General features: G+C 52.5%; 1 protein-coding gene across 1 annotated transcript; it reads right to left on the bottom strand.

Annotated features, from left to right (window-relative positions):
- Positions 1-3,633: 3,633 nt before the first annotated feature.
- Positions 3,634-24,991, bottom strand: LOC132675348 (DNA dC->dU-editing enzyme APOBEC-3F-like). Its single transcript, XM_078449441.2, has 12 exons — positions 24,858-24,991; positions 23,414-23,567; positions 20,924-21,203; positions 20,584-20,695; positions 14,115-14,268; positions 12,261-12,540; positions 11,919-12,030; positions 6,797-6,940; positions 5,779-6,088; positions 4,826-5,093; positions 4,479-4,594; positions 3,634-3,902 (listed from the first exon to the last, which is right to left on the bottom strand). Exons 1-12 carry the CDS (start codon positions 24,881-24,883, stop codon positions 3,855-3,857), a joined length of 2,004 nt encoding a protein of 667 aa, XP_078305567.2. The 5' UTR covers positions 24,884-24,991; the 3' UTR covers positions 3,634-3,854.
- Positions 24,992-25,917: the final 926 nt, after the last annotated feature.

Raw genomic sequence — 25,917 nt, 5'->3', positions numbered from 1 at the left:
CAGATCATCTAGGCAGTAAACCAATAAGGAAACAATGCCTCTGAATGACACATTGGATGAGGTGGACTTACCAGATATATTTAAAACATTCCATCCTAAAGCAGCAGAATACACATTCTTCTTGAGTGCACATGGGATATTCTCCAAAATAGATCACATACTGGGTCACAAAACAGCCCTCAACAAATATAAAGGGATTGAGATCATACCGTGCATATTTTTGGATCACAACGCTATGAAACTTGAAATCAACCACAAGAAAAAATTTGGAAAGCCCCCAAATACATGGAGGTTAAAGAACATCCTACTAAAGAATGAATGGGTCAAACAGAAAATTAAATAAGAAATTAGAAAACACATGAAAGCAAATGAAAATGAAAACACGACAGTCCGAACTTTTTGGGATGCAGCAAAGGCAGTCCCAAGGGGAAAATACATTTTAATTCAGGCCTATCTCAAGAAGCAAGAAAAGTCCCAAGTACACAACTGAACCTTACTCTTAAAGGAGCTAGGTTTGGGCAGCAAATAAAGCCCAACGCCAGTAGAAGAAGGGAAATAATAAAGATTAGAGCAGAAATAAATGATACAGAATCAAAAAAGCCCAGTAGAACAAATCAATGAAAGTACTGTGTTTTTTTGAAAGATAAACAAAATTGATAACCCCTAACCAGACTTCCCAAAAAGAAAAGAGAGAGGGCCCAAATAGATAAAATCATGAATGAAAGAAGATCACAACCAACATCACAGAAATACAAACAATTATAAGACAATATTAAGAAAAACTATATACCAACAAACTGGACAATCTGGAAGAGATGGACAAATTCCTGGACACTCACACACTCCCAAAACTCAAATGGGAAGAAATAGAAAATGTAAGCAGATTCATAACCAGCAAAGAAATTGAATCGGTTATCAAAAATCTCCCAAAAAATGAGTTCTGGGCCAGATGGCTTCCTAGCAGGAATTCTATCAGACATTTAAAGCAGAGTTAATACCTATTCTTCTCAAACTGTTACAAAAAGTGGAAACGGAAGGAAAGCTTCCAAACTCATTCAGTGAAGCCAGCATTACCTTGCTTCCAAAACCAGACAAAGACCCCACTAAAAGAATTACAGGCCAATATTCCTGATGAACATGGATGCAAAAATTCTCAAAAAGATACGAGCATATCGAATTCAACAGTACATTAAAAGAATTATTCACAATAATCAAGTGGGATTCATTCCTGGAATGCAAGGCTGATTCACTATTCACAAATCAATCAACGTGATACACCACATTAAGAGAAGAAAAGATAAGAACCATATGATCCTGTCAATAGGTGTAGAAACAGCATTGGACAAAATACAGCATCCTTTCTTGTTAAAAACCCTCAAGAAAGATGGGATAGAAAGAACATACCTTAACATCATAAAAGCCATATATGAAAGGCCCACAGATGATATCATCCTCAATGGGGAAAAATGGAGAGCTTTCCCCCTGAAGACCAAACAGAGAATCAAAAAACTATAAGACTAAATCCAGAGAAAGAGAAAGGAAAATAAAGAAGAAGAAGAAATAGAAAAGGTGTAAAAAGAATAGAATAAAAATGCCTGATCAAACAAGCAAACAATTACGTGTGTGTATGTGTGTGTCATATATATACAATAAGAATTGACTAAAAACAAATCAGAAACTATAGCTTGATTGCAAAAGGAGAAAAGAAGAGGGTAGAAAGAAAAAGAAAAGAACAGAACAGAAAAGAAACAAACAAGAACAGTTGTCTGGTGGTGCCTGGGGACCAGTAGCTGTGCTGATCTGGAGTGTGGTCAGTGTAGATAAGCAGTTACCAGGCACAGAGGGGCGGGGTTTGGTATAGACGGGTCCTGCCTCCACTGGGGGCTGCTGATTTGCTCCTGGAAGACCCACCGTGTTGGTGATGGGGAGAAAAATGGAAACACCCCAATCTCCCCTCCCCAGGATGGGTGTCTCCAACCATGCCGTTCCAGCGGCCCTCAGAGAGTAGCGGGTGGGGCCATTTGTCCTGCTGCAAGGTGTCCTGTGCCTCCTAGGTGCTCGGCTGGAATCCAAAACCCTCTGTCTTAAAGGATCCTGCACTGTGTGGACAGTTCTGGGGGTAGTGCCACTCTGCCCAGCCGACAAAGGGCCTTTGGCTGGTGCCTGCAGAGTCTTTTGCTCTTGTGGGGCCGGGGGGGGGGGGGAAGGCAATAGACCCTCTTCCCACAGTACTCGAGGGAGGGGACTGTTGTCTCCCAGTGCGCCCCCCAGATCGCTACCGGCTGGAGGTCGGCTCCCCCACAGTGCATGCACACGGCAGCGGCATCACTTTGAAGAAAGTCCCACACTTTGGAACCTCCAAGTTTCAGCTCCTAAGGCTGTTTGCAAAATAGAAACCAGTTCTCCCTGCATTTCTCTTTCCCCGTCCATGGTCCGGAGAGGTTTTCCTCTTCTGCTAACTCAGTACCTCAATTTCACAGTTCCTCTCTGCCTTTCTCTTCCTTTTGTCTGTCCACGGAACGGGTTCCCTCTCCTCTGTGCCTACTCCATTTGATCTCCCCCAATTCACATACATGCACTGCACCTTGATCCCACCAAGCTGTCTCCTTCCAACTGTGGAGATCCTTCTGCCACTGAAGATTGATTTCCTGGGTGTTCCAAGTGATCTGACCTCAATACAGCTCTGTTTGAAGGAGGAGGGAAATCCCGGTCCCCCTATTTCTCTGCCATCTTAACTCCGCCTCTTGATTATTATTTTATTCTTTCATTGTTCCTTTATATCATTATGTTAATTAAGTCCTTTAACCTGTTCGATCCATTAATGTATACCTTGTGTGATATTGCCAATATTGCTTTTTTTTAATTTTATTTGCCTGCTCTCTTTGTTCATTCCTTTTATTTTCAATCTCTGTTTCCTTTTTTTTTTTTTTTTTTTTTAAGAGTGCCTCTTGGGAGCAGCATGGAAGAATTTATTCTGTTCGTATTTAGTGTCACACACTCGATTTTACTTTTTTCATCTTCTGCTGTGTTCATTATGTATTGCCACTTGTTTCTTCTTTCCTTCTCTCCATCCTGGGTGGGGCTGTCCCTAGTGGAGGCAGCTAAGGCAGGCCGTTCTGTGTCAGCATCCGGCTTCCAGGCACGGCTGGGGTGAGCGGAGCACGCAGCCATTGGCAACGCCACCTTCATTAGACCGGCTCTGCAGCACAGTGTGGGGGCTCCTTCCTGGCTTGGGAGCCTCCAAATCTAGCTCTCCCTCTTTCCTAGAGTTTCAAGGAATCACCCAACATCTTTTTTAACAAATCTTTCTTTTCTGCTTTAATCAGCCAGAGTCGGTGCCTATTTCTTCAGCTCAGAACACCGAATAACACTGTTCCAAGTGGTTTTCTTCCCCAATCAAGTCTATGAGCAACTGTGTGCGTTCAACAGTTTTACCCTATTTGTTTAGATATGTAGTAGATACTGAGAAAGAACAGAGAATATTCGGGCGACGAAATGATCCAGCTATTCTAGACCACAAGAGCAAATTCCCAAACACGTTTTTTTTTTTCTTGGTGCCGTGAAATGAAAACCCTTTAAGCTCATTTTTTTACGAAGGAAAGCCCTGATTCCCCTTTCAGAAAGTAACCCAAGTTTTACAGACTTGAAAATCATCTTTATTTTTTCAATTACAAAAATATATACCCACTTATAAAAGAAAACAGAAGAATGAAGGGGAAAAGAAAGGCTTCCTGGACTCGGGGAGGAGGGTCCGGGGTGCACATGGAGGTCACAACTTGCTCCTAAGAGTCAGCAGTTTATGAAGCATTGAGATGCTGCAGGAACAGGGTGGGTGGTGGGGGGAGGGCTGATGGTCATTCAAGTTTCAAATTTCTGAAATCATTCCTTAAATCATTCAGGGGCTGTTGAGAGAGAAAGAGAACAGTTTCACAGGCACAAGCAACAGTTCACAGTTTCACAGTTGCCAGTTTCACAGGCAACAAGCGGTGCAGGGGGCAAGAGAGGGAGAGGGGACCAGAGGAGCCTGGTCAAAGAGGCCAGGGAGGCCTTGAGGGAAATGGAAAGCTGATGAGATCCTTTTTTTTTTTTTTTAAAGTTTAATGTTTCTTTATATTGGGGGCGGGCGGGGGGAAGGGGCAGAGAGAGAGACTCTCAAGCAGGATCCTTGCTGTCAGTGCAGAGCCGGATGCGGGACTGGAACTCACAAACTGAGATCGTGACCTGAGCCCAAATCAAAAGTCGGACGTTTAACCGACTGAGCCACCCAGGTGCCCCAAGATCCTGAGAAAAGGGAGCTAAGGAAGGAAGTGGGAGCCTGGGAGCCCCTACTGGGGGGAAGGGTGTCTCAAGAAAAGAGAAAGGCGTGGAGGGGCACTGAGGACAGAGAGCAAGGACAGAGAGAAGGGGGGGGGGTGAGCTCGGAAGGGGAGTCCCAGGGGGAGGGAGGCCAGGTGCCTGCAGCAGGGACAGCTTCTCACCGTCAGGATCTTCCCAAGCCTACGTTTTATGCTTTCACTGTATTGGTCCAGGTTGCGCCAGGGCTGGAACAACCTGTCCTGGTGGTCCACAAAATTCCTCCAGCAGTCCTCAAACTCTGAGACGGAGGAGGAGAAGGCAGTGAGGTCCCAGGACGGGGGAGCAGCCTGCCTGCAGCCTGCAGGGCCAGGGGCTCCTCCTTCCTTTTCCCTTCCGGGTGGCATCACATCTTGGGCCTCAGCTGGGGCACCCCGCTTCGGTCCAGCCTCCCCACCCACCCCCATCAGTGGCTTTTCCCTCTTGGAACCCCACATCCTCCCATCCCCTGACAGCTGTGCCCTCTCCCCACCTGGGAGGCTCATGACAGCCACTGGGATCCCGGATGCGTGCAGGTGTCTCAGCCCCTGCTGATACTTCCAGCGCCAGTGGACGTACAGGCGGGAGGCAAAGATCCTCAGGCTGAGGTGGGGGTTGTCTTTGACAAACGCAACCAGTTCCTTGGCACAGAAGGGGCAGGGGCTCCATGTGATATAGCAGATGATTTCGAATCTCTGGGATGTGTCCCGCGTCAGTGACTTGATCTTGTCAATAAAGCATATTTCTGCATGGCGCTTTTTCTAGGGAGTGTCCCAGACAGAGAGAAGGGTTGGTTACAAGGCAGAGGCCAGAGGTCACACACTGTGGGTGCCATTGGGGATGACAGGCTCTGCTCTGTGAACTCACCTGGGACAGGGAAAGAACCTTCCTTCCTTCCTTCCTTCCTTCCTTCCTTCCTTCCCTCCTTCCTTCTCTTACTCACCCATTAATTGAGTACCCCCAAAGCACCCACAGCTTGATCTGAATCAGACCCAGCAGCACCCCCCCCTCGGCCACAGACACCCCTACAACACGGTCTCAAATGCTCTGCAGACCTCGCCTTTTGGACATCTGGAGATGTTTGAATGCGGGGGGGTGGGGGTGTCCAGAGGAGCGAGGAGCGGGTCAGAATGGGAGGGAGGCGGGACAGGGCAGGTGGGAAGGCGGGCAGCAAAGCAGAGGGCAGGGATATGAGGGGGTTCTCGCAGGTGGGGTCGAGCGCTCCGTCCTTGGAGGACCTCTTGGCTTCTCAGAAACGGCGACTGAGCTGAGATCCAGAAGACAAGTAAATATTAAATTCTCAAAGAGGGGCAGGGAGAGCATTCTGCTGGAGGGAACGGCTTCTGCAGAGGCCCGGGGACAGGAAAACTGTGGAGAGTTCCTGGGGAGTGGGGCTAACGGAGACCCGGCTAAGCCTGCCCTGTGTCCAGACAGCCCGCTCGGCACCTTGTTTCGAAGGCAGTCTTTGTCAATTAGGGTGCCTTCGGGCAGCTTCAGCTGGTAGCACAAGTAGGTTTTCCTCCGGTAGTAGTAGGGCTTTGGGACCCGGTGCTGGTTGCCAAACTGACGGTAGAATATGTCTTCTTGTAGTGGATTCATTGTGGGTCTGGGCAAGAGGAAGGAAACCAAAAGGTGCAGAGGGTGTCTTCTGGTGTTTATCCCAGGCTCTGTCACCTCCTGAACCCAACTCCTTGGGTCTACTTGGGCCCCTGGGCGGGGAGGGAAGGGACAGTCTCTTTTTCTTTGTTGGCCGGGACTGGGGAGAGAAAAGGAAGAGGGTGAATTGAGTGCCCGCCGCCCTCCCCCACTCCCGCCCCGGCGGCGACACACGGCCCCACCTCCAGTCTGGTGGAGCGCCCATCGTCACCCACCCTGGAGGCCTTAGCAGGCAGGACGCCTTGAGCTGGGTGGGGGACCCCGCCCCAAGAACCAGCATCACGTGTGCTTCTTTGGCTCACCCATCTTGTCCTGTGCCCCAGACCCCTCTGCTCAGGCCCCACAGGCATCTCAACCCTGACACGTCCGGTGCAGATCCCTTCTCTCTGGGGTGCGAGGGGGTGAACTGGTAATTCTAACTCTGTGCTCTTTGCCTAGGCGTGGGCATCACAGCTTTGTCAGTACAAAGCCCAGAGAGGCTGGTGAACAGGAAAACCTGCTGTCACCGAGGGAGAGCTGTGATGGAGACTTTGGCCACAGGACTCACACAGCTTTTCCTCCCCCCAGCGGTGATTACACTCTATAGACGGTTCCGTCCAGTATCTTGCTTTTTGTTTTTTTCGTTTATTGTTACATCGCAAAGTGACGTGGCTCATGTGGGCGTACGTGCACAGATTCTTTTTGATAAATGCTGTTGGCTCTGCACAGATAGAGGTAGGTGGACAGACCTGGGAGCCTGCCTGCCTGCCCGGGACAGGTGCGCGAATCTCCGTCTGGCGGGGCCCCACTGCGTGTGGGCGTTACTGACCAAGCAGACACCGAACGGTCTGAAGAAATTGGGGGAGCTTGATGGAGCCCCAGCCGCTTTCCTTCTGGACACTCCAGCCAAAGGCAACGCGACCCGGGTGACCACGGGGTCTGGCTCAGGTGACCACAGACACTTGGAACTGGACACAGGAATCAAGCCGCGGGTGTCCTTGCTCAGGGCACAGACTATGGGGTCCGTTCCGTGTTCCTTGCAAGGCCAGAAATGCCTTCCCCAGATTTCCGGCCAACTCGTTGAAAGACCACTGATTCCACCAACCAAGCCATTTCTGTCCTCTGATCTGCTGATGAACAGAGCCACCAATTTCATCAATGGAAACCCATCTCTGATGTCTCTTAGGGTCATTAGTAAAGCTTCAGGTGGATTTGGATGACTGTCATTGAAGAAGCCATGTCTGCCTCGTGGCTTTGGATCACCCCTCGGCGACCTCACCGGAAGCTTGGTACTCTCAGGTAGAGACCCCAGCTGCCCTCACCATGAGGATTAGGTTGAAAACCCCCATTCATAGCACACTTAGGACAGCTGACTGGCCCGGGGCTTCGCTTCCTGATTTTAGCACTGAAGTTCCCACGTTCTGGGAAACTCCCCCAGTCCCTGGCAAACCCAGACGCTCAAGGCAGAAACACTTTACGTTTTGGACAAGTGCACTATCGTAACAGCACAAACGTTGAAGCTTGACCTTGAACGGCTAAAATTCAGGGATGAGAGAAACAACTTGTAAGAAACATTTCAGGACTAATTTAGTTTTTCACAGCTGGTAGCGAGTTCATGGGAAACAGTTTATCTTCTTGTCTTGCAAATGAGTGTTGCATCCACAGAACAGAAACGAAACCATCCACAGAATGAAGTCTGCAGAAAGGCGCGACGCCCACGGTTAGAGATACGGGGACAAACACCGAGAGGAAACTTAAGACTGTGCTTTGCTTAAGATGATGAATGCTACCCAGGGAACAACAGTGAAATAGCCTGCAAGGTCGTCACGGTCAGGAGGCGTTGGACTGCTTCTGCCAACAAAGACAGCATCGCTGATGCACGTTGCCGAGATGGTCCTCAGACCTGGACCGCAATCTGGATGAAACCAGACCGGTGGGTGCCAGAAAGCCAAGCTAATCAGTCTTGACGTTTACCTAACCCCTGATCAATCAGAAGAACCCACGGCCCTGGACCCCTGACCCTTAATTTTTGCCCGTAAGCGCTTGCAGACCCTAGGGGAGTTCAGGACTCTGGAACATGCGCCCCCTGTTGTCCTGGGTGACGCCACACTCTTAGCGAGCCTCTCTTCCCTGCAGAAGCCCAGTGTCAGTGTCTCACTGGTTTCCTGAGCATCCGGCAGATGAACTCTTGCTCAGGGTGGTTACAGACACGAGAGGATTCTTGGCCAAATTGTGCAAGTCTTTAGAATAAAATGTATGAATAAGCTTTTATAGCTGACTCCAACAATTGTCTCAATCATCCTTGAATGGAAAGTCTGTAACGAAGCCTAAACAAAGCACTTTAGAGAGACCCATGGCCACCCCCATAGGATGGGAGGCAGAGGGGCTGCTGGAGGCGGGGAGGGGGGTGGTAGTGGTGGGACATCGGCCCTGGCGGTGCCCACAGACCAGAGGCAGGAGCAGACCCTGCGGATGAGGTGTCAGAGAAGGAGAGGACCGAGGGCTGGGGCAGGACGAGGGCAGAGAGGAAAGCCAGCAGTGGGACCTGCTTCCTGCAGTCGAGTGCCAGACTCGGGGGCAGGCTTGTCCCATCCTGCCTTAGGCTTTGGGCTCTCCAGCACCAGTTCTCTCTCACAAGGCTGCCCTTGGCCTTGGGAAAGCCCCTCATCTGTGAGGGTCCTCCCAGATTAGTCTGAGGGTGGACCCAGCCCCTTCCTGCCTTACACAGCAGGGATGGAAGGCCCCAGGTTGGTGTTGCTTCTCTGGGCTCCCACCCCCCTTCTTTGCTCCTGACTTACCTGCCCCTGATGGGCCCTGTGCAGCTGTCCCTCCTCAGCTGATTTGTCGCAGCCCTGCCTTTATCTGGGGCACCAGGGCTCCATTCCTCTCACCGGCTTTGCTTTAGGAGAGCCCCAGTGTGACACTAACCTCCCAGGCTGCCTCTTCAGAAGCCCCACCTCCTTCCTGCTTTTGCCCCAAGGGTGGGAGGGCCCTCAGATGGTTGCACTTCCTCAGGCTCAGAGCCACCTCTCCCAAGGCCTTCCCCTCGCCCTGGGCACAGCCTCCCTCAGAAGGAGATGGGCCCCATTGGGCAGCAGGACCCAGGTTATGGAAAAGGGAAAGAGAAAGTACTTTGCCAGAGGGGGTTGGGACAGACACTGGCTGGGGAGAGCAGGACAGAAGCCGGTGGCTGGGGAGGGGCGGGCTCTCTGAGTGGGATGAGCCCTCTCCTGTCCACCACTGTGTGACCCTTAGGAGCCATTCAGTCCCCCAGCAGGACGCTGGGTGTCTGGAAAGGGAGGGCCAGGGCTCAGCCCTGCAGATCTTCATCCGCATTCCAGGAGAAGGCAGGTGTGTTGAGCACATCCTCTACCACAGCCCCCAAGAGCTTTGGGACGGGCCGATCACTGCCCTCCCATCTTAGATGAGGTCCCAGCACAGAGAGGCTAAGGTACTCTCTGGAGCCACTCAGCAAAGCAATGGCCGAGCTGGAATGCCTTCCAGGGGGCCTGGCCTGGCTCCTCCTGCTTCCTCATTATTCCATGGATAGGAGTGGTGGGGGCACAAGGGAAGGGCCCTTGCTGCCCCTAAAGGCCTCCCAGGTCAGGGATCAGGGATCTGGGCTTGAAGCGGGCATCCTGCGAGCTGTGTGCTTGCCTCGTCACGTGTCCACCAGGACCCCAGATGGAGAAACAAAGAGCAACCGGGAAAGTTGACTCCTAGACAGGAAGAGGAGGCCTTGGAGCAGACACCTGTCACCCCAGGCCAGACCGCACGCGCATGCGATTCCCCAAAGAGCTTCTTCCGGCTGGTGCCCCCACACCACCTCATTCTGCCCACCGGCCCTGGGATGGCCCCAACGGGGGAGGGTAACAAGAGCGTGGGCAAGAGATGGAGGGAATGGCGTCCCCTCCACTCCCATCTGTTTCAGTGTCCAGAGTTTCCAGCCAATGGAAGATTCCAGAATGAGCCGGGCCCTTCCAAGAGAGTGATCGGATGTGCACACTCAGGTGTGGCTCAAGTTGACAGCTACGCGGCCTCTGGCCCGAGAAGCACTAAGCGTGGGCAGCAAGGCTCAAAGCCCTTCTCGCCTTTCCCTCGTGACAGCACTCCTGCAGCTCTGGCCTGGAGAACCCCCGCTAGCCCTCGGAGATGGGCAGAGAAGGGGGGTGTGTGCCAGAGCACGACAGTGACTCTTGGAGGAGACCTCCCGGAGGCCCCTGCGGATCTCTAAGATGGGCCTCCTGCCTTGTTCTTTTCTCCAGAGGGAGCAGATATTGTGAGCTGGCCACGGGGGCCCGTTTGCATGACCGGGACAGGGGAGAGGCGTGTGGTCCCCGGGTGTGCCCCTCGGTGCCTCCCAGCTTGGAGGACGCGTGGACAGGGAGAGCAGCGGGACAGACTGACTGAACAGCCAGAACTCTTCTGCACCGTGCCCTCCGCCCCAGGCAACAGTGCAGACAGGGAGGGGAGTGAAGAGACATGTGTCGGGGGCCACCGCTATGCACACCTAATGGGCCAAGGTCAGAGGAAGAAACAACGGGTCCGTGTGGGACCCAAGACGTTCTCCACAGTGATTTTCTGGATGTGACCAACCGCACACCTGCCCTTCTGCTCTTCCTTCCTGGCTTTTGTCTGCCCAGAATCCCAGCATCTCAGGCTGATCTCTTCTCCTTTTCACCGTGCCCTGGTCCAGGCCACCCCGTGGGGCACCGCCACTGACTTTCCAAAGTTCACGCGGTAGTCAGCTCGGCGGTCGAAGGACCAGGTGTTCCCTCTGTTTCTGTTTCTGTTTCTGTTTCTGCTTTATTGTCTCTAATGCTTCTGCTTGTTTCCCTGTGTCCCCAACTTGACTCTCAGCCACCTACCACTTTTTATTCTGCTTTATGGAAGAGTCCTCCCATTCCCAATCCTATGTTAAAAAAATAAAACACACTTATTTAAAAGTTTACTTAATAACTAATTTCTTGCTCACTCTCTGTCCTCATCCCCAGGCTGCAACCTGTCCAGAACTTTCCCTCTGGCAGCCATGTGGGAAAGGGGAGAAGGGACAAGGGAGCCAGGATGAGTGTGGCAGTGACCCGGTGACAGGCGGTGGGGGGTCCAGGGCAGCAAGGGCTGGAATGGAAGCAGGTGAGACGGGGCGGGGAGGTGGCAGGTCAGGCAGAACCCAGGAGACAGGTACACAGAACAAGGATCCTGCTTTTTCCCACCCTCTTAGCTCCAAGAGGCTGAACCGTGTGTCCCCCAAATCCAAGTGCTAAAGTCCCAACCCCTGGTGCCTCAGAATGTGACTACATTTGAGGCACAGGCTTTAAAGAGATGGTTGTTAAAAGGAGGCCCTTAGGATGGGCCTGATCCAATCTGCCTGATGTTGTTATGAGAAGGGGAAACTGGGACACACAGAGGGGCACCAGGGGCTCCCCACAGTGAGCACAGAGGACAGACCATGGGAGGGCGGAGCAAGAAGGTGGCCTTCTGCTGGCCAAGGAGAGAGGCCCTAGGAGGAGCCTGACCCAGGGACACCTTGATCTCGGGCTTCCAGTGTCCACGCTGTGAGGAAACAAACACCTGCCGTGAGGTCCCTCAGTCTGTGGGGTTTTGTTCTGGAAGCCCTAGCAGAGGAATGCGGTCACTGTCCTCAAGGACCCTGGTTCTCTGATAAGTCACATCCCCGGTAAGGATGTTACTCACATCTTCCAATTTTCACAGCTAGACATACTCAAGCCCATTTACATTCAATTTATTAACAAGAAGGTGAATGTGGTGAGATGGGAGGAACCAGGCTGGGGGCACCCTCATGGGGGAGAAGGAGGCCTTGAGGGAGGAGGGAGGATGCGCAGGAGGAAGTGGGGGTGGGGAGGGGCGGGGACCTGAGGCGCTGGGGAGGGAGGTGCGGTGGTGTGAAACGCAAGGAACAGCAGCTGCAGGGGGGCTGAGGACGCCCTCACCTAAGGATTTCTTGAAGCTTTGCAGCCAGGAAATCATAATCTTTTAACAGATTCCATCTCTGGAAGCGCTTTCCCTTGTGGTACACAAAGTTGTCCCAACAGTATTCAAACTCTGAGATAAAGAGGGAAGAGAGCAGTCATGTGGGCCCTGGGAGGTCTTCTCCTCCTGACCCTTCTGTGCCCCCCTCCTCAGGGCCTAGTCTCTTCCCTGCCAAGTGCCACCAGTCTTGCCTCAGTTTCCTCCCACTCACTCGCCCTGGGGACATTCTAGATCCTCCCCCACCCCTGTCTCGGTACTACTCTCTCCCACGGTCTGGGTCCCCAGCTCCCCTCTGCTCTCACCATCACAGGACATGATGTCCAGCTGGACCCCTGCGTCCCATAGCTTGCAAAGCCCCTCCTGGTAACTTGGGTGCCAGAAGTAGTAGAGGCGGGAGGTGAAGATTCTCAGCGTCAAGTTCCTGTACTCCTCCAGGAACTCGACCACCTCCTCTGCACAGGTGGGGCAGGGGCTCCAGGATAAGAACCAGGTGACATTGTAATATTCATCACGGTACGGATACTGGTCACGGAACCAAGAGAGGAAGCACTGTTCTGCATGGCATGGAGCCCAGGGATGGACCTGAGAGAAGTAGAGAAGAGAAGGGGACACTCTTGGCTGACAGAGCAGACAGTGTGGCAGGACTGGGTGCCGTGGGAGGAGGAGTAAAGGGGCAGGAGCCTCAGGGGTATGTCGTTCATTGATTTATCACTGCTTTCCATCTCTCCCTGCCCTGTCTTTTTTTTTGAGCCATCCCTTCCCATAGTTATCCACCATGCATCAATTCTAACATCTATTCTCCTTCCATCCATTTATCCATCGATCCAACCATCCAACCATCCATCCATCCAACCATCCATCCAATCAACCATCCATCCATCCATCTATCCATCCATCCATCTATCCATCCATCCAACCATCCATCCATCCAACCATCAAACATCCATCCATCCATCCATCCAACCATCCATCCATCCATCCAACACCCATCCATCCATCCATCCAACCATCCAACCATCCATCCATCCAACCATCCAACCATCCATCCATCCAACCATCCAACATCCATCCATCCATCCATCCAACCATCCATCCATCCATTCTGCCCTCAGCCAGGCCCTTTTGGCTCTAGGCTGGTTCCCTGAGTGATGGCACCTGGGGAGCGTCACACAGCCATGCTGTCCCACAGGGGAACCGCTAGCTGCACACATCTTCAGACCACTTGACCTGTGGCTCGTGTGAACTGAGATGGGGGGCAAGTGTAAATACACATCTCATTTCAACAACGTAGTAAAAAAGAAGAATGTAAACGACCTCATGAAGAACTTTTATATTCATTGCAATTTGAAAGAATCTCTTAGATATATTGCCTAATACATTATCAATACTAATTTCATAAATTGCCTTCAGCTCTTTGAACACCGGGTACTAGAACCGGTGAAACGACCTTTCACCTGTTAGTACTGCTGAAGCATACCCCTGACCCAGCCCATCATGGTTCTCTCCTGGAAACAGGCTCTGCAAAGTCTGCAGTATCAGGGGAGGGGAGAGGGCAGGGGTATGGTGGGACCTGTCTCAGGAGTGGCAGTGGTTAGGGGACAGGGCTGCAGGGTGGTGGCTTGGCTGTAGCAACTGCTGATGCTGGTCACTGGTGCCGTGACCTCCTTCCAGGGACATCTAGGCTGTGGCTGGGAGCAGGCCAGGGGTAGGCAGGACGAGGGGTGTGGGCTGTCCTCTGAGAGATCAGAGGGCCTGGGAACGGAGGAGTCAGCCGTGTGGCCAGGGGACGGCTCTACCAACGGAGCCATTACCAGGGCAGAGAAGGCAATGGTGTCCAACAGGCCCTGACTTTCGAAAGATGCTCTTTCATCCAAGACTGCCAGAGGCCAAGGTCCAGGACAAGATTTGAAGATGGCCGGAATGCCAGCAGACTCTCTGAACGAGGCTCATCGGATGGGTCAAATGCCATCCTGTATCAGGTTCCCAGAGGGTCAAGCAGGGAGCTCATTGGGTCCATGACTTAGGACAACGTCGTGGGAAGGAGCATCCACCACTAAGAACCCCCATCTGGCATCTTACTTATAACATTCTTCTCCTCACTGCCCCCTGACTCTGCTCCTGCCTGATAGGGTCCGGGGAGGGGGTGGGGTGCGTACCTTGTTCCGAAAAACTCCCCAGTCGCTGTCATTATAACAGAAGTAGTCTCTCTCCACTTGGAAGCAGAGATAACAGAGTTTCCGCCCAGAAGCGTAGCGCAGGTTTGGAAACTGGAAATGGAATGTCTTAGGATCTATCCTGTCCATTGGGTTTCTGGGGGTAAAGGAGAGAAAACAGAAAATGCAGAAAGTGCCCTCTGGAGTTGTCCCTGGTGGGTGGCCTGCCCTGGGCACGGTGGCTCCCTCCAGCCCTCCTGGGCCCTATGCAGTGCTGCTGCTTTTCCAGGCTGGAAGGGGGACGTGCCTCCAGGGACAGTAGGGACAGGGACCCCACCTCTAGGGCCCCCTGGGCCCTGCTCCTTCCAGTAGCACACGCACTCATGTTTTCCTGCCCGCCCTACCCCCAACCCATTAGAAAAATAACAAAGAGAAAGAGAAACTTCTCTATCCCAAAAGAACAGCTTTTTGAAGACCTCAGTTCAATTCATTCCTGATTTTCCACCTGTTTGTTTTTTCTTTTTAAGTATCAGGTTAATGCTTAAATTCGGAGGCTCAGGCTACTGTGCTAAGTGCCTCAAATATCTGAACTCACTGACTCCTTCCCAGATCCTGGGGGAGTCACACCCACACTTTAGAGGGACAGGAGCAGGGGCTCTGGCAGGTGAAGCAGCCTAGCCAAGTCCACGGCTAGTAAGTGATGGAGCTGGGGCACCTGTCCAGACAGGTTATTTCCAGCAGGGACCTTACATGGCTGCCGCAGCAGCATATGCGGTCTTAAATGTGTCTTTTTTTCTACTTCCTTTTAAATAGGCACATTCCTTCCAGCCAAGGCATCTTCCTTCCGGATGCATGCCGGTGGTAGTTACAAACGTGAAGCATGAAGCTCTCTCCCCTAGGTTGTGGGTAAGGTTGAGAACAGTCTGCATTTACACTAAAACCTTGGATGGCAAGTAACCTGTTCTGCAAGTGTTCTGCGAGACGAGCAAACATTTTTCATCAAGTTTAACTTGATAAAGGAGTGATGTCTTTCAATATGAGTAGTTCGCGATGCCAAAGGTCACATGATCACAACTGAGCCAATGGTTCTTCTCTCTGTCTCTCTGTCTCTGTCTCTGTCTCTGTCTCTCTCTCTCTGGCTGCAGGATGGTGGGTGATCATCTCCCATGCTCGGATGCTCGGTCTCAGGCAGGTGTGTTTGGCAGAAATCGGTGATTTTTCAGAACGTTGGAAGGTGCCCACAACTGGCACTAATGTGTTTTTTGTCTCTTCAAAGTTCCTATGGACAGTCCTTTGCTTTTCCAGACAAGAGTAAGCTTAGGAATGCTTTGCTTCATTCCAGGTGAGGCTGCCTGCGGATATAGACCCTTTCCTCTGCTGCCTTATCGCCAGTTGCATTAAATACAGTCTATGACAAGAGTTTATTAATACTGTACTATAGTCAACATCCATTAGTAATAGTGAAAGTTGTTCTACCAATAACCCTCCTCTTTCTTGTCTCCCTCGCTCCAGCCACGAAGCTTTTCAAAGGTAAGTGCAGGTTAATTTGTTTCTTTTTCTTTTTCTTTTGTATTCTCCTTATTATTTTGTATTCTATTACAGCTTTGTAATCATTTTTATATGAATATTTGGGGTTGTGGAATGAATCATCTGAGTTTCCATCATTTCTTTTTTAAACAAAATTTTTAAAATGGTTTATTTATTTTTGAGACAGAGAGAGACAGAGCGTGAGCAGGGGAGGGGCAGAGAGAGAGTGAGACACAGAATCCAAAGCAGGCTCCAGGCTCTGAGCCATCAGCACAGAGCCCGACGCAGGGCCCGAACCCACAAACTGCGAGATCATGACCTGAGCCAAAGTTGGACGCTCAACCGACTGAGCCACCTAGGCGCCCTGAGTTTCCATCATTTCTTATGGGGAAATTCGCTTTGCCATACAAGTGCTTTGGATTACAAGCACGTTCCTGGAACAAATTATGCTCACAAACCAAGGTTTTACTGTACTTGTCTGTGGTGGAGAGAGCTTTGCAATAGATGACTTCTCTTCTTGCCTCTGAGAGCTATCCTCACACTGTGCTTATTGTATTGTAAATGATGTGGGAAACAAAGGCAGAAGAAAAAATTTCAATTTCCTACTGCCCATGGCCCATTTAGAAGTCCTTCGCACAGGCAGAGTGACCTTCCTCTAGGAGCTCAGCTGCCTCGATGATGACACTTTGCTAAAGGCCAAAGGGAATCTTAGCTAAACATTATCCCAACCCCTAGGACCTGCTAAGTCTACTTTAACATATACAAATTCCTTGGGGAACCTCCTTTATCTCTACCCCCCAAGACGTATGTTGGCAATCATCCTCCAGACATATGGCCGACCGATATACATGTGAAGGGTCTCATGACTGAGTTTTACTGAACAGTAATAAATGACCTTGTCCTAACAGCAGCTAGACCCTCAAAGTCCTGGAAACCTTGTTTCCAAAATAACTTAGAGACTTATGCTGTCCCTAACCCCCTCCCAACCTGTATGTATATAATCATTCACTCTTCAGAACCCCAGTGTGGCTCTTCCTGCCCATGAGTCCTGTCCCCATGCTTTAATAAAACCACCTTTTTGGGGGCACCTGGATCGCTCACTCAGTTAAGCATCCGACTTCGGCTCAGGTCATGATCTCGCAGTCCATGGGTTCGAGCCCTGCATAAGGCTCTGTGTTAACAGCTCAGAGCCTGGAGCCTGCTTCAGATTCTGTGGCTCACTCTCTGCTCCTCCCCCGTTCACATTCTGTCTCTGTCTCTCAAAAAATAAATAAACATTTAAAAAAATTTTTTTTACTGAAAACAAATTAAAAAAATAATAAAACCACTGTTTTTGCACCCAAGACGTCTCAAGAGTTTTCTCGGCCATCGACTCCAAACCCCTACACTTCAAACCACATCATAAATATGAGAGAAAATCGATTCAAGTGCTTGAAAGGAAATCCACCAACTGCTTTGACCACCCTGTGGTTAGATTCAAAGCGTTTAACAGAGCACAGGAACTTCCGGAAGCCTCTGAAAGTGGGCATCACCCGGCACAGGCAGGGCCAGACATGCCCAACAGACTTTCAGACCCAGAGGCTGGCGGGGAGGGTGGGGGGGGCACAGGGCTGGGTGGTGGGGGAGGCGGGAGGGGTGCGTTCAGAAGCAATCCCGGGAGCATCCCGGGAACAGGGTGAGGATCCAGTTGGGAGTGGGTCCTGCAGAGAAGGAGCCCAGAGAGGGAGAGAAGGGAAGGGGGACCGCGGGGAGGAGGAGGCCAAGGACAGAGGCAAACACTGCAGGGCCGCCAGAAGGAGGGGCTGCAGAAGGGGGCCCAGCAGGACAGAGCGAGCAGAGAGCCAGAGAGCGGGGGTACCTTGGGCTGGGGCGCCAGGGCTCCATTCCTCTCTCCAGCCTTGGTTTGGGAAAGCCCCAGTGTGACAGTGACCTCCCAGGCTGCCTCTTCAGAAGCCCCACCTCCTTCCTGCTTTTGCCCCAAGGGTGGGAGGGCCCTCAGATGGTTGCACTTCCTCAGGCTCAGAGCCACCTCTCCCAAGGCCTTCCCCCCGCCCTGGGCACAGCCTCCCTCAGAAGGAGATGGGCCCCATTGGGCAGCAGGACCCAGGTTATGGAAAAGGGAAAGAGAAAGTACTTTGCCAGAGGGGGTTGGGACAGACACTGGCTGGGGAGAGCAGGACAGAAGCCGGTGGCTGGGGAGGGGCGGGCTCTCTGAGTGGGATGAGCCCTCTCCTGTCCACCACTGTGTGACCCTTAGGAGCCATTCAGGCCCCCAGCAGGACGCTGGGTGTCTGGAAAGGGAGGGCCAGGGCTCAGCCCTGCAGATCTTCATCCGCATTCCAGGAGAAGGCAGGTGTGTTGAGCGCATCCTCTACCACAGCCCCAAGAGCTTTGGGACGGGCCGATCACTGCCCTCCCATCTTAGATGAGGTCCCAGCACAGAGAGGCTAAGGTACTCTCTGGAGCCACTCAGCAAAGCAATGGCCGAACTGGAATGCCTTCCAGGGGGCCTGGCCTGGCTCCTCCTGCTTCCTCATTATTCCATGGACAGGAGAGGGTGGGGGGCACAAGGGGAGGGCCCTTGCTGCCTCTACAAGGCCTCCCAGGTCAGGGATCAGGGATCTGGGCTTGAAGCGGGCATCCTGTGAGCTGTGTGCTTGCCACAGGACCCCAGATGGAGAAACAAAGAGCAACCGGGAAAGTTGACTCCTAGACAGGAAGAGGAGGCCTTGGAGCAGACACCTGTCACCCCAGGCCAGACCGCACGCGCATGCGAGTCCCCAAAGAGCTTCTTCTGGCTGGTGCCCCCACACCACCTCATTCTGCCCACCGGCCCTGGGATGGCCCCAACGGGGGAGGGTAACAAGAGCGTGGGCAAGAGATGGAGGGAATGGCGTCCCCTCCACTCCCATCTGTTTCAGTGTCCAGAGTTTCCAGCCAATGGAAGATTCCAGAATGAGCCGGGCCCTTCCAAGAGAGTGATCGGATGTGCACACTCAGGTGTGGCTCAAGTTGACAGCTACGCGGCCTCTGGCCCGAGAAGCACTAAGGGTGGGCAGCAAGGCTCAAAGCCCTTCTCGCCTTTCCCTCGTGACAGCACTCCTGCAGCTCTGGCCTGGAGAACCCCCGCTAGCCCTCGGAGATGGGCAGAGAAGGGGGGTGTGCCAGAGCACGACAGTGACTCTTGGAGGAGACCTCCCGGAGGCCCCTGCGGATCTCTAAGATGGGCCTCCTGCCTTGTTCTTTTCTCCAGAGGGAGCAGATATTGTGAGCTGGCCACGGGGGCCCGTTTGCATGACCGGGAAAGGGGAGAAGCGTGTGGTCCCCGGGTGTGCCCCTCGGTGCCTCCCAGCTTGGAGGACGCGTGGACAGGGAGAGCAGCGGGACAGACTGACTGAACAGCCAGAACTCTTCTGCACCGTGCCCTCCGCCCCAGGCAGCAGTGCAGACAGGGAAGGGAGTGAAGAGACAGGTGTCGGGGGCCACCGCTATGCACACCTAATGGGCCAAGGTCAGAGGAAGAAACAACGGGTCCGTGTGGGACCCAAGACGCTCTCCACAGTGATTTTCTGGATGTGACCAACCGCACACCTGCCCTTCTGCTCTTCCTTCCTGGCTTTTGTCTGCCCAGAATCCCAGCATCTCAGGCTGATCTCTTCTCCTTTTCACCGTGCCCTGGTCCAGGCCACCCCGTGGGGCACCGCCACTGACTTTCCAAAGTTCACGCGGTAGTCAGCTCGGCGGTCGAAGGACCAGGTGTTCCCTCTGTTTCTGTTTCTGTTTCTGTTTCTGCTTTATTGTCTCTAATGCTTCTGCTTGTTTCCCTGTGTCCCCAGCTTGACTCTCAGCCACCTACCAGTTTTTATTCTGCTTTATGGAAAAGTCCTCCCATTCCCAATCCTATGTTAAAAAAAATAAAACACACTTATTTAAAAGTTTACTTAATAACTAATTTCTTGCTCACTCTCTGTCCTCATCCCCAGGCTGCAACCTGTCCAGAACTTTCCCTCTGGCAGCCATGTGGGAAAGGGGAGAAGGGACAAGGGAGCCAGGATGAGTGTGGCAGTGACCCGGTGACAGGCGGTGGGGGGTCCAGGGCAGCAAGGGCTGGAATGGAAGCAGGTGAGACGGGGCGGGGAGGTGGCAGGTCAGGCAGAACCCAGGAGACAGGTACACAGAACAAGGATCCTGCTTTTTCCCACCCTCTTAGCTCCAAGAGGCTGAACCGTGTGTCCCCCAAATCCAAGTGCTAAAGTCCCAACCCCTGGTGCCTCAGAATGTGACTACATTTGAGGCACAGGCTTTAAAGAGATGGTTGTTAAAAGGAGGCCCTTAGGATGGGCCTGATCCAATCTGCCTGATGTTGTTATGAGAAGGGGAAACTGGGACACACAGAGGGGCACCAGGGGCTCCCCACAGTGAGCACAGAGGACAGACCATGGGAGGGCGGAGCAAGAAGGTGGCCTTCTGCTGGCCAAGGAGAGAGGCCCTAGGAGGAGCCTGACCCAGGGACACCTTGATCTCGGGCTTCCAGTGTCCACGCTGTGAGGAAACAAACACCTGCCGTGAGGTCCCTCAGTCTGTGGGGTTTTGTTCTGGAAGCCCTAGCAGAGGAATGCGGTCACTGTCCTCAAGGACCCTGGTTCTCTGATAAGTCACATCCCCGGTAAGGATGTTACTCACATCTTCCAATTTTCACAGCTAGACATACTCAAGCCCATTTGCATTCAGTTTATTAACAAGAAGGTGAATGTGGTGAGATGGGAGGAACCAGGCTGGGGGCTCCCTCATGGGGGAGAAGGAGGCCTTGAGGGAGGAGGGAGGATGCGCAGGAGGAAGCAGGGGTGGGGCAGAGGGGGTGGAGACCTGAGGCGCTGGGGAGGGAGGTGCGGTGGTGGGAGACTCAAAGTACAGCAGCGGCACAGGAGGCTGAGCATGCACTTACCTAAGGATTTCCTGAAGCTCTGCAGCCAGGAAACCATAATCTTTTAACAGATTCCGTTTCTGGAAGCGCTTTCCCTTGTGGTACACAAAGTTGTCCCAACAGTATTCAAACTCTGAGATAAAGAGGGAAGAGAGCAGTCATGTGGGCCCTGGGAGGTCTTGCCCTCTGACCCTTTGTGCCCCCCTCCTCAGGGCCTAGTCTCTTCCCTGCCAAGTGCCACCAGTCTTGCCTCAGTTTCCTCCCACTCACTCGCCCTGGGGACATTCTAGATCCTCCCCCACCCCTGTCTCGGTACTACTCTCTCCCACAGTCTGGGTCCCCAGCTCCCCTCTGCTCTCACCATCACAGGACATGATGTCCAGCTGGACCCCTGCGTCCCATAGCTTGCGAAGCCCCTGCTGGTAATTTGGGTTGTAGAAGTAGTAGAGGCGGGAGGTGAAGATGCTCAGCGTCAAGTTCCTGTACTCCTCCAGGAACTCAACCACCTCCTCTGCACAGGTGGGGCAGGGGCTCCAGGATAAGAACCAGGTGACATTGTAATATTCATCACGGCATGGATACTGGTCACGGAACCAAAAGAGGAAGCTCTGTTCTGCATGGCATGGAGCCCGGGGATGGACCTGGGAGAAGTAGAGAAGAGAAGGGGACACTCTTGGCTGACAGAGCAGACAGTGTGGCAGGACTGGGTGCCGTGGAAGGAAGGGTAAAGGGGCAGGAGTCTCAGGGGTATGTCGTTCATTGATTTATCACTCCTTTCCATCTCTCCCTGCCCTGTCTTTTTTTACTGAGTCATTCCTTCCCATAGTTATCCACCATGCATCAATTCTAACATCTATTATCCTTCCATCCATCTATCCATCCATCCAACCATCCATCCATCAATCCATCCATCCAACCATCCAACCATCCATGCAACCATCCATCCAGCCATCCATCTGTCCATCTGTCCATCCAACCATGCATCCATCCATCCATCCAACCATCCAACCATCCGTCCATCAGTCCAAACATCCATCCATCCATCCGTCCATCTGTCCATCCGTCCATCCGTCCATCTGTCCATCCAACCGCCCAGCCATCCAGCTATCCATCCAACCATCCATCCAACCATCCAACCATCTGTCCATCCATCCAACCATCTAACCATCTGTCCATCTGTCCAACCATCCATTCATCCATCTGCCCATCAGTCCAACCGTCCATCCATCCATTTGTCCATCAGTCTAACTATCTGTCCATCCATCCATCCGTCCATCCATCCAATCATCCAACCATCCATCCATCCATCCAACCATCCAATCATCCAACCATCCATCCATCCATCCAACCATCCAACCATCCAACCATCCAACCATCCATCCATCCATCCATCCATCCATCCATCCAACCATCCAACCAACCAACCATCAATCCATCGATCCATCCAACCATCCAACCATCCATCCTTCCATCCATCCATTCAACCAACCATCCAACCATCGATCTATCCATCCATCCATCCAACCATCCAACCATCCATCCATTCATTCAACCAACCATCTATCCATCCATCCATCCATCCATCCATCCATCCATCCATCCAACCATCCATCCATCCATTGAACCAACCATCTATCCATCCATCCTTCCATCCATCCATCTAGTCATCCATCCATCCATCCATCCATCCAACCATCCATACATCCAACCATCCATCCATCCATCCATCCATCCATCCATCCATCCAACTATCCAACCATCCATCCTTCCATCCATCCAACCATCCATCCATCCATCCATCCATCCTGCCCTGAACCATGTCCTTTGGGGTCTAGGCTGGCTTCCTGGGTGATGGCACCTCGGCAGCCATGCTGCCCCACAGGGGAACCACTAGCCACACACATCTTCAGACCACTTTACCTGGCTGGTGTGAACTGAGGGGGGGGGGGAGCAAGGGTAAATACACATCCCGTTCCAACAACATAGTAAAAAAGAAGAATGTAAACGACCTCATGAAGAACTTTTATATTCATTGCAATTTGAAAGAATCTCTTAGATATATTGCCTAATACATTATCAATACTAATTTCATAAATTGCCTTCAGCTCTTTGAACACCGGGTACTAGAACCGGTGAAACGACCTTTCACCTGTTAGTACTGCTGAAGCATACCCCTGACCCAGCCCATCATGGTTCTCTCCTGGAAACAGGCTCTGCAAAGTCTGCAGTATCAGGGGAGGGGAGAGGGCAGGGGTATGGTGGGACCTGTCTCAGGAGTGGCAGTGGTTAGGGGACAGGGCTGCAGGGTGGTGGCTTGGCTGTAGCAACTGCTGATGCTGGTCACTGGTGCCGTGACCTCCTTCCAGGGACATCTAGGCTGTGGCTGGGAGCAGGCCAGGGGTAGGCAGGACGAGGGGTGTGGGCTGTCCTCTGAGAGATCAGAGGGCCTGGGAACGGAGGAGTCAGCCGTGTGGCCAGGGGACGGCTCTACCAACGGAGCCATTACCAGGGCAGAGAAGGCAATGGTGTCCAACAGGCCCTGACTTTCGAAAGATGCTCTTTCATCCAAGACTGCCAGAGGCCAAGGTCCAGGACAAGATTTGAAGATGGCCGGAATGCCAGCAGACTCTCTAAACGAGGCTCATCGGATGGGTCAAATGCCATCCTGTATCAGGTTCCCAGAGGGTCAAGCAGGGAGCTCATTGGGTCCATGACTTAGGACAACGTCGTGGGAAGGAGCATCCACCACTAAGAACCCCCATCTGGCATCTTACTTATAACATTCTTCTCCTCACTGCCCCCTGACTCTGCTCCTGCCTGATAGGGTCCGGGGAGGGGGGGGGGTGCATACCTTGTTCCAAAAAACTCCCCAGTCGCTGTCATTATAATAGAAGTAGTCTCTCTCCACTTGGAAGCAGAGATAACAGAGTTTCCGCCCAGAAGCGTAGCGCAGGTTTGGAAACTGGAAATGGAAGGTCTTAGGATCTATCCTGTCCATTGGGTTTCTGGGGGTAAAGGAGAGAAAACAGAAAATGCAGAAAGTGCCCTCTGGAGTTGTCCCTGGTGGGTGGCCTGCCCTGGGCACGGTGGCTCCCTCCAGCTCTCCTGGGCCCTACGCAGTGCTGCTGCTTTTCCAGGCTGGAAGGGGGACGTGCCTCCAGGGACAGTAGGGACAGGGACCCCACCTCTAGGGCCCCCTGGGCCCTGCTCCTTCCAGTAGCACACGCACTCATGTTTTCCTGCCCGCCCTACCCCCAACCCATTAGAAAAATAACAAAGAGAAAGAGAAACTTCTCTATCCCAAAAGAACAGCTCTGTGAAGACTTCAGTTCAATTCTTTTTTTTTTAATTTTTAAAATTTAATTATTTTTGAGAGACGGAATGTGAGTGGGAGAGGGGCAGAGAGAGCAGGAGACACAGAATCTGAAGCAGGCTCCAGGCTCCGAGCCGCCAGCACAGAGCCCGATGTGGGGCTGGAACCCAAGAACTACCAGATCATGACCTGAGCCGAAGTCGGATGCTTAACCGACTGAACCACCCAGGCACCCCTCCTGACTTTGTTTTTACTGAACAGTAATAAATGACCTTGTCCTAACAGCAGCTAGCCCCTCAAGATCCTGAAAACCTTGTTTCCAAAATGCCTTAGAGTCTTACGTTGTCCCTAACTCCCTTATCATTCACTCTTAGCAACCCAAGTGCAGCTCTTCCTGCCCACGAGTCCTGTCCCCGTGCTTTAATAAAACCACCTTTTTTTTTTTGCACCAGAGATGTTTTAAGAATTCTTCCTTGGGGGGTCCCGAACCCCTACACTTCAAACCACATCATAAATATGAGAGAAAATCGATTCAAGTGCTTGAAAGGAAATCCACCAACTGCTTTGACCACCCTGTGGTTAGATTCAAAGCGTTTAACAGAGCACAGGAACTTCCGGAAGCCTCTGAAAGTGGGCATCACCCGGCACAGGCAGGGCCAGACATGCCCAACAGACTTTCAGACCAAGAGACTGGCCTGGGGGGGCACAGGGCTGGGTGGGGGAGGCGGGAGGGGTGCGTTCAGAAGCAATCACGGGAGCATCCCGGGAACAGGGTGAGGATCCAGTTGGGAGTGGGTCCTGCAGAGAAGGAGCCCAGAGAAGGAGAGAAGGGAAGGGGGATCGCGGGGAGGAGGAGGCCAAGGACAGAGACCTGCATTTCCAACCAATCTCTGGTTCCCAGAGTTTGGCGCTACAGGGCCGCCAGAAGGAGGGGCTGCAGAAGGGGGCCCAGCAGGACAGAGCAAGCAGAGAGCAGGAGTACCTTGGGCTGGGGCGCCAGGGCTCCATTCCTCTCTCCAGCCTTGGTTTGGGAAAGCCCCAGTGTGACAGTGACCTCCCAGGCTGCCTCTTCAGAAGCCCCACCTCCTTCCTGCTTTGTTCTCAGGGGAGCCCTCAGGTGGTTGCACTGCTTCGGGTCAGACTCGCCTTTCCTCTGAAGCCTCTCCCCTGGGCACAGCTGCCCTCAGAAGGAGACCAGCCCCATTGGGCAGAGTTATTGCAAAGGGAAAGAGAAAGGAGGACACCGGAGGGGGTTGGAACAGATTGGGTGGAGAGAGCAAGACAGAAGCCGGCTCCTGGGGAGGGGCGGGCTCTCTGAGGACTCAGGGTTAGCCCTCTCTGAGTCACCTCTGCGTTCCCATGTCCCCACATCTGGGCCCAGGTGTTGCTCTCCACAAGCCTGTTGAAAGAATGGAGGTAAGGATGTGGTGTGTACTTTATGTCAGAACTCCTGTGTTCTCTCTTGACTCCACAGTAGTAAAGGCACAGATGGGCTTTGGGTTCCTAATTCTGTGGTTGGTCCTCTGCATAAATCCCCTCAGCCTTCATGTGGCAGATTGAGGGCAGAGACAGGTGGAGAGGGAGAGAGAGAGGGAGGGAGGGAGAGGGAGAAGGAGGGACAGCTTAGGTTTCTCTTCTCTTCTTAGAAGGACACCTGGGGCGCCTGGGTGGCTCTGTCAGTTAAGCATCAGACTTTGGCTCAGGTCATGATCTCATTGTTGTGAGTTCGAGCCCCGCGTCGGACTCTGTGCTGACAGCTCGGAGCCTGGAGCCTGCCTGGGATTCTGTGTCTCCCTCTCTCTCTGCCCCTCCCCTGCTCGCGCTCTGCTCTGTCTCTCTCTCTCTCTCAAATAAATAAACATTTAAAAAAAAGAAAAGAAGAAGGACACTAATCCCCTCACGGGCCCCACCCTCATGATAACATCTAAACCGAATCACCCCAAAGATCCTACTTTTAACACCATCCCACAGGAGTTTAGGGCTTCAACATATGAATCTGGAGGATACAGTCTTTCAACCCAGGACAGTTGTGACTGACAGGA

This window comes from Panthera onca, chromosome B4 (genome assembly GCF_046562875.1).
Source record: "Panthera onca isolate mPanOnc1 chromosome B4, mPanOnc1 haplotype 2, whole genome shotgun sequence".
In the NCBI taxonomy this organism is placed as follows: Eukaryota; Metazoa; Chordata; class Mammalia; order Carnivora; family Felidae; genus Panthera; species Panthera onca.
The sequence above is the reverse complement of the archived record's forward strand: the minus strand, read 5'-3'. Positions and strand labels throughout refer to the sequence as shown.

Bases quoted from the DNA above. Each gene is read 5' to 3' on its own strand.
- LOC132675348 (XM_078449441.2), bottom strand. From the start codon at position 24,883: ATGGAGCCCTGGCGCCCCAGCCCAAG. The intron at 23,568-24,857 runs GTACTCCTGCTC...CTTTACCCCCAG, and splicing joins CCCTGGCGCCCCAGCCCAAG to AAACCCAATGGACAGGATAG. The intron at 14,269-20,583 runs GTAAGTGCATGC...CTTTACCCCCAG, and splicing joins GAGCTTCAGGAAATCCTTAG to AAACCCAATGGACAGGATAG.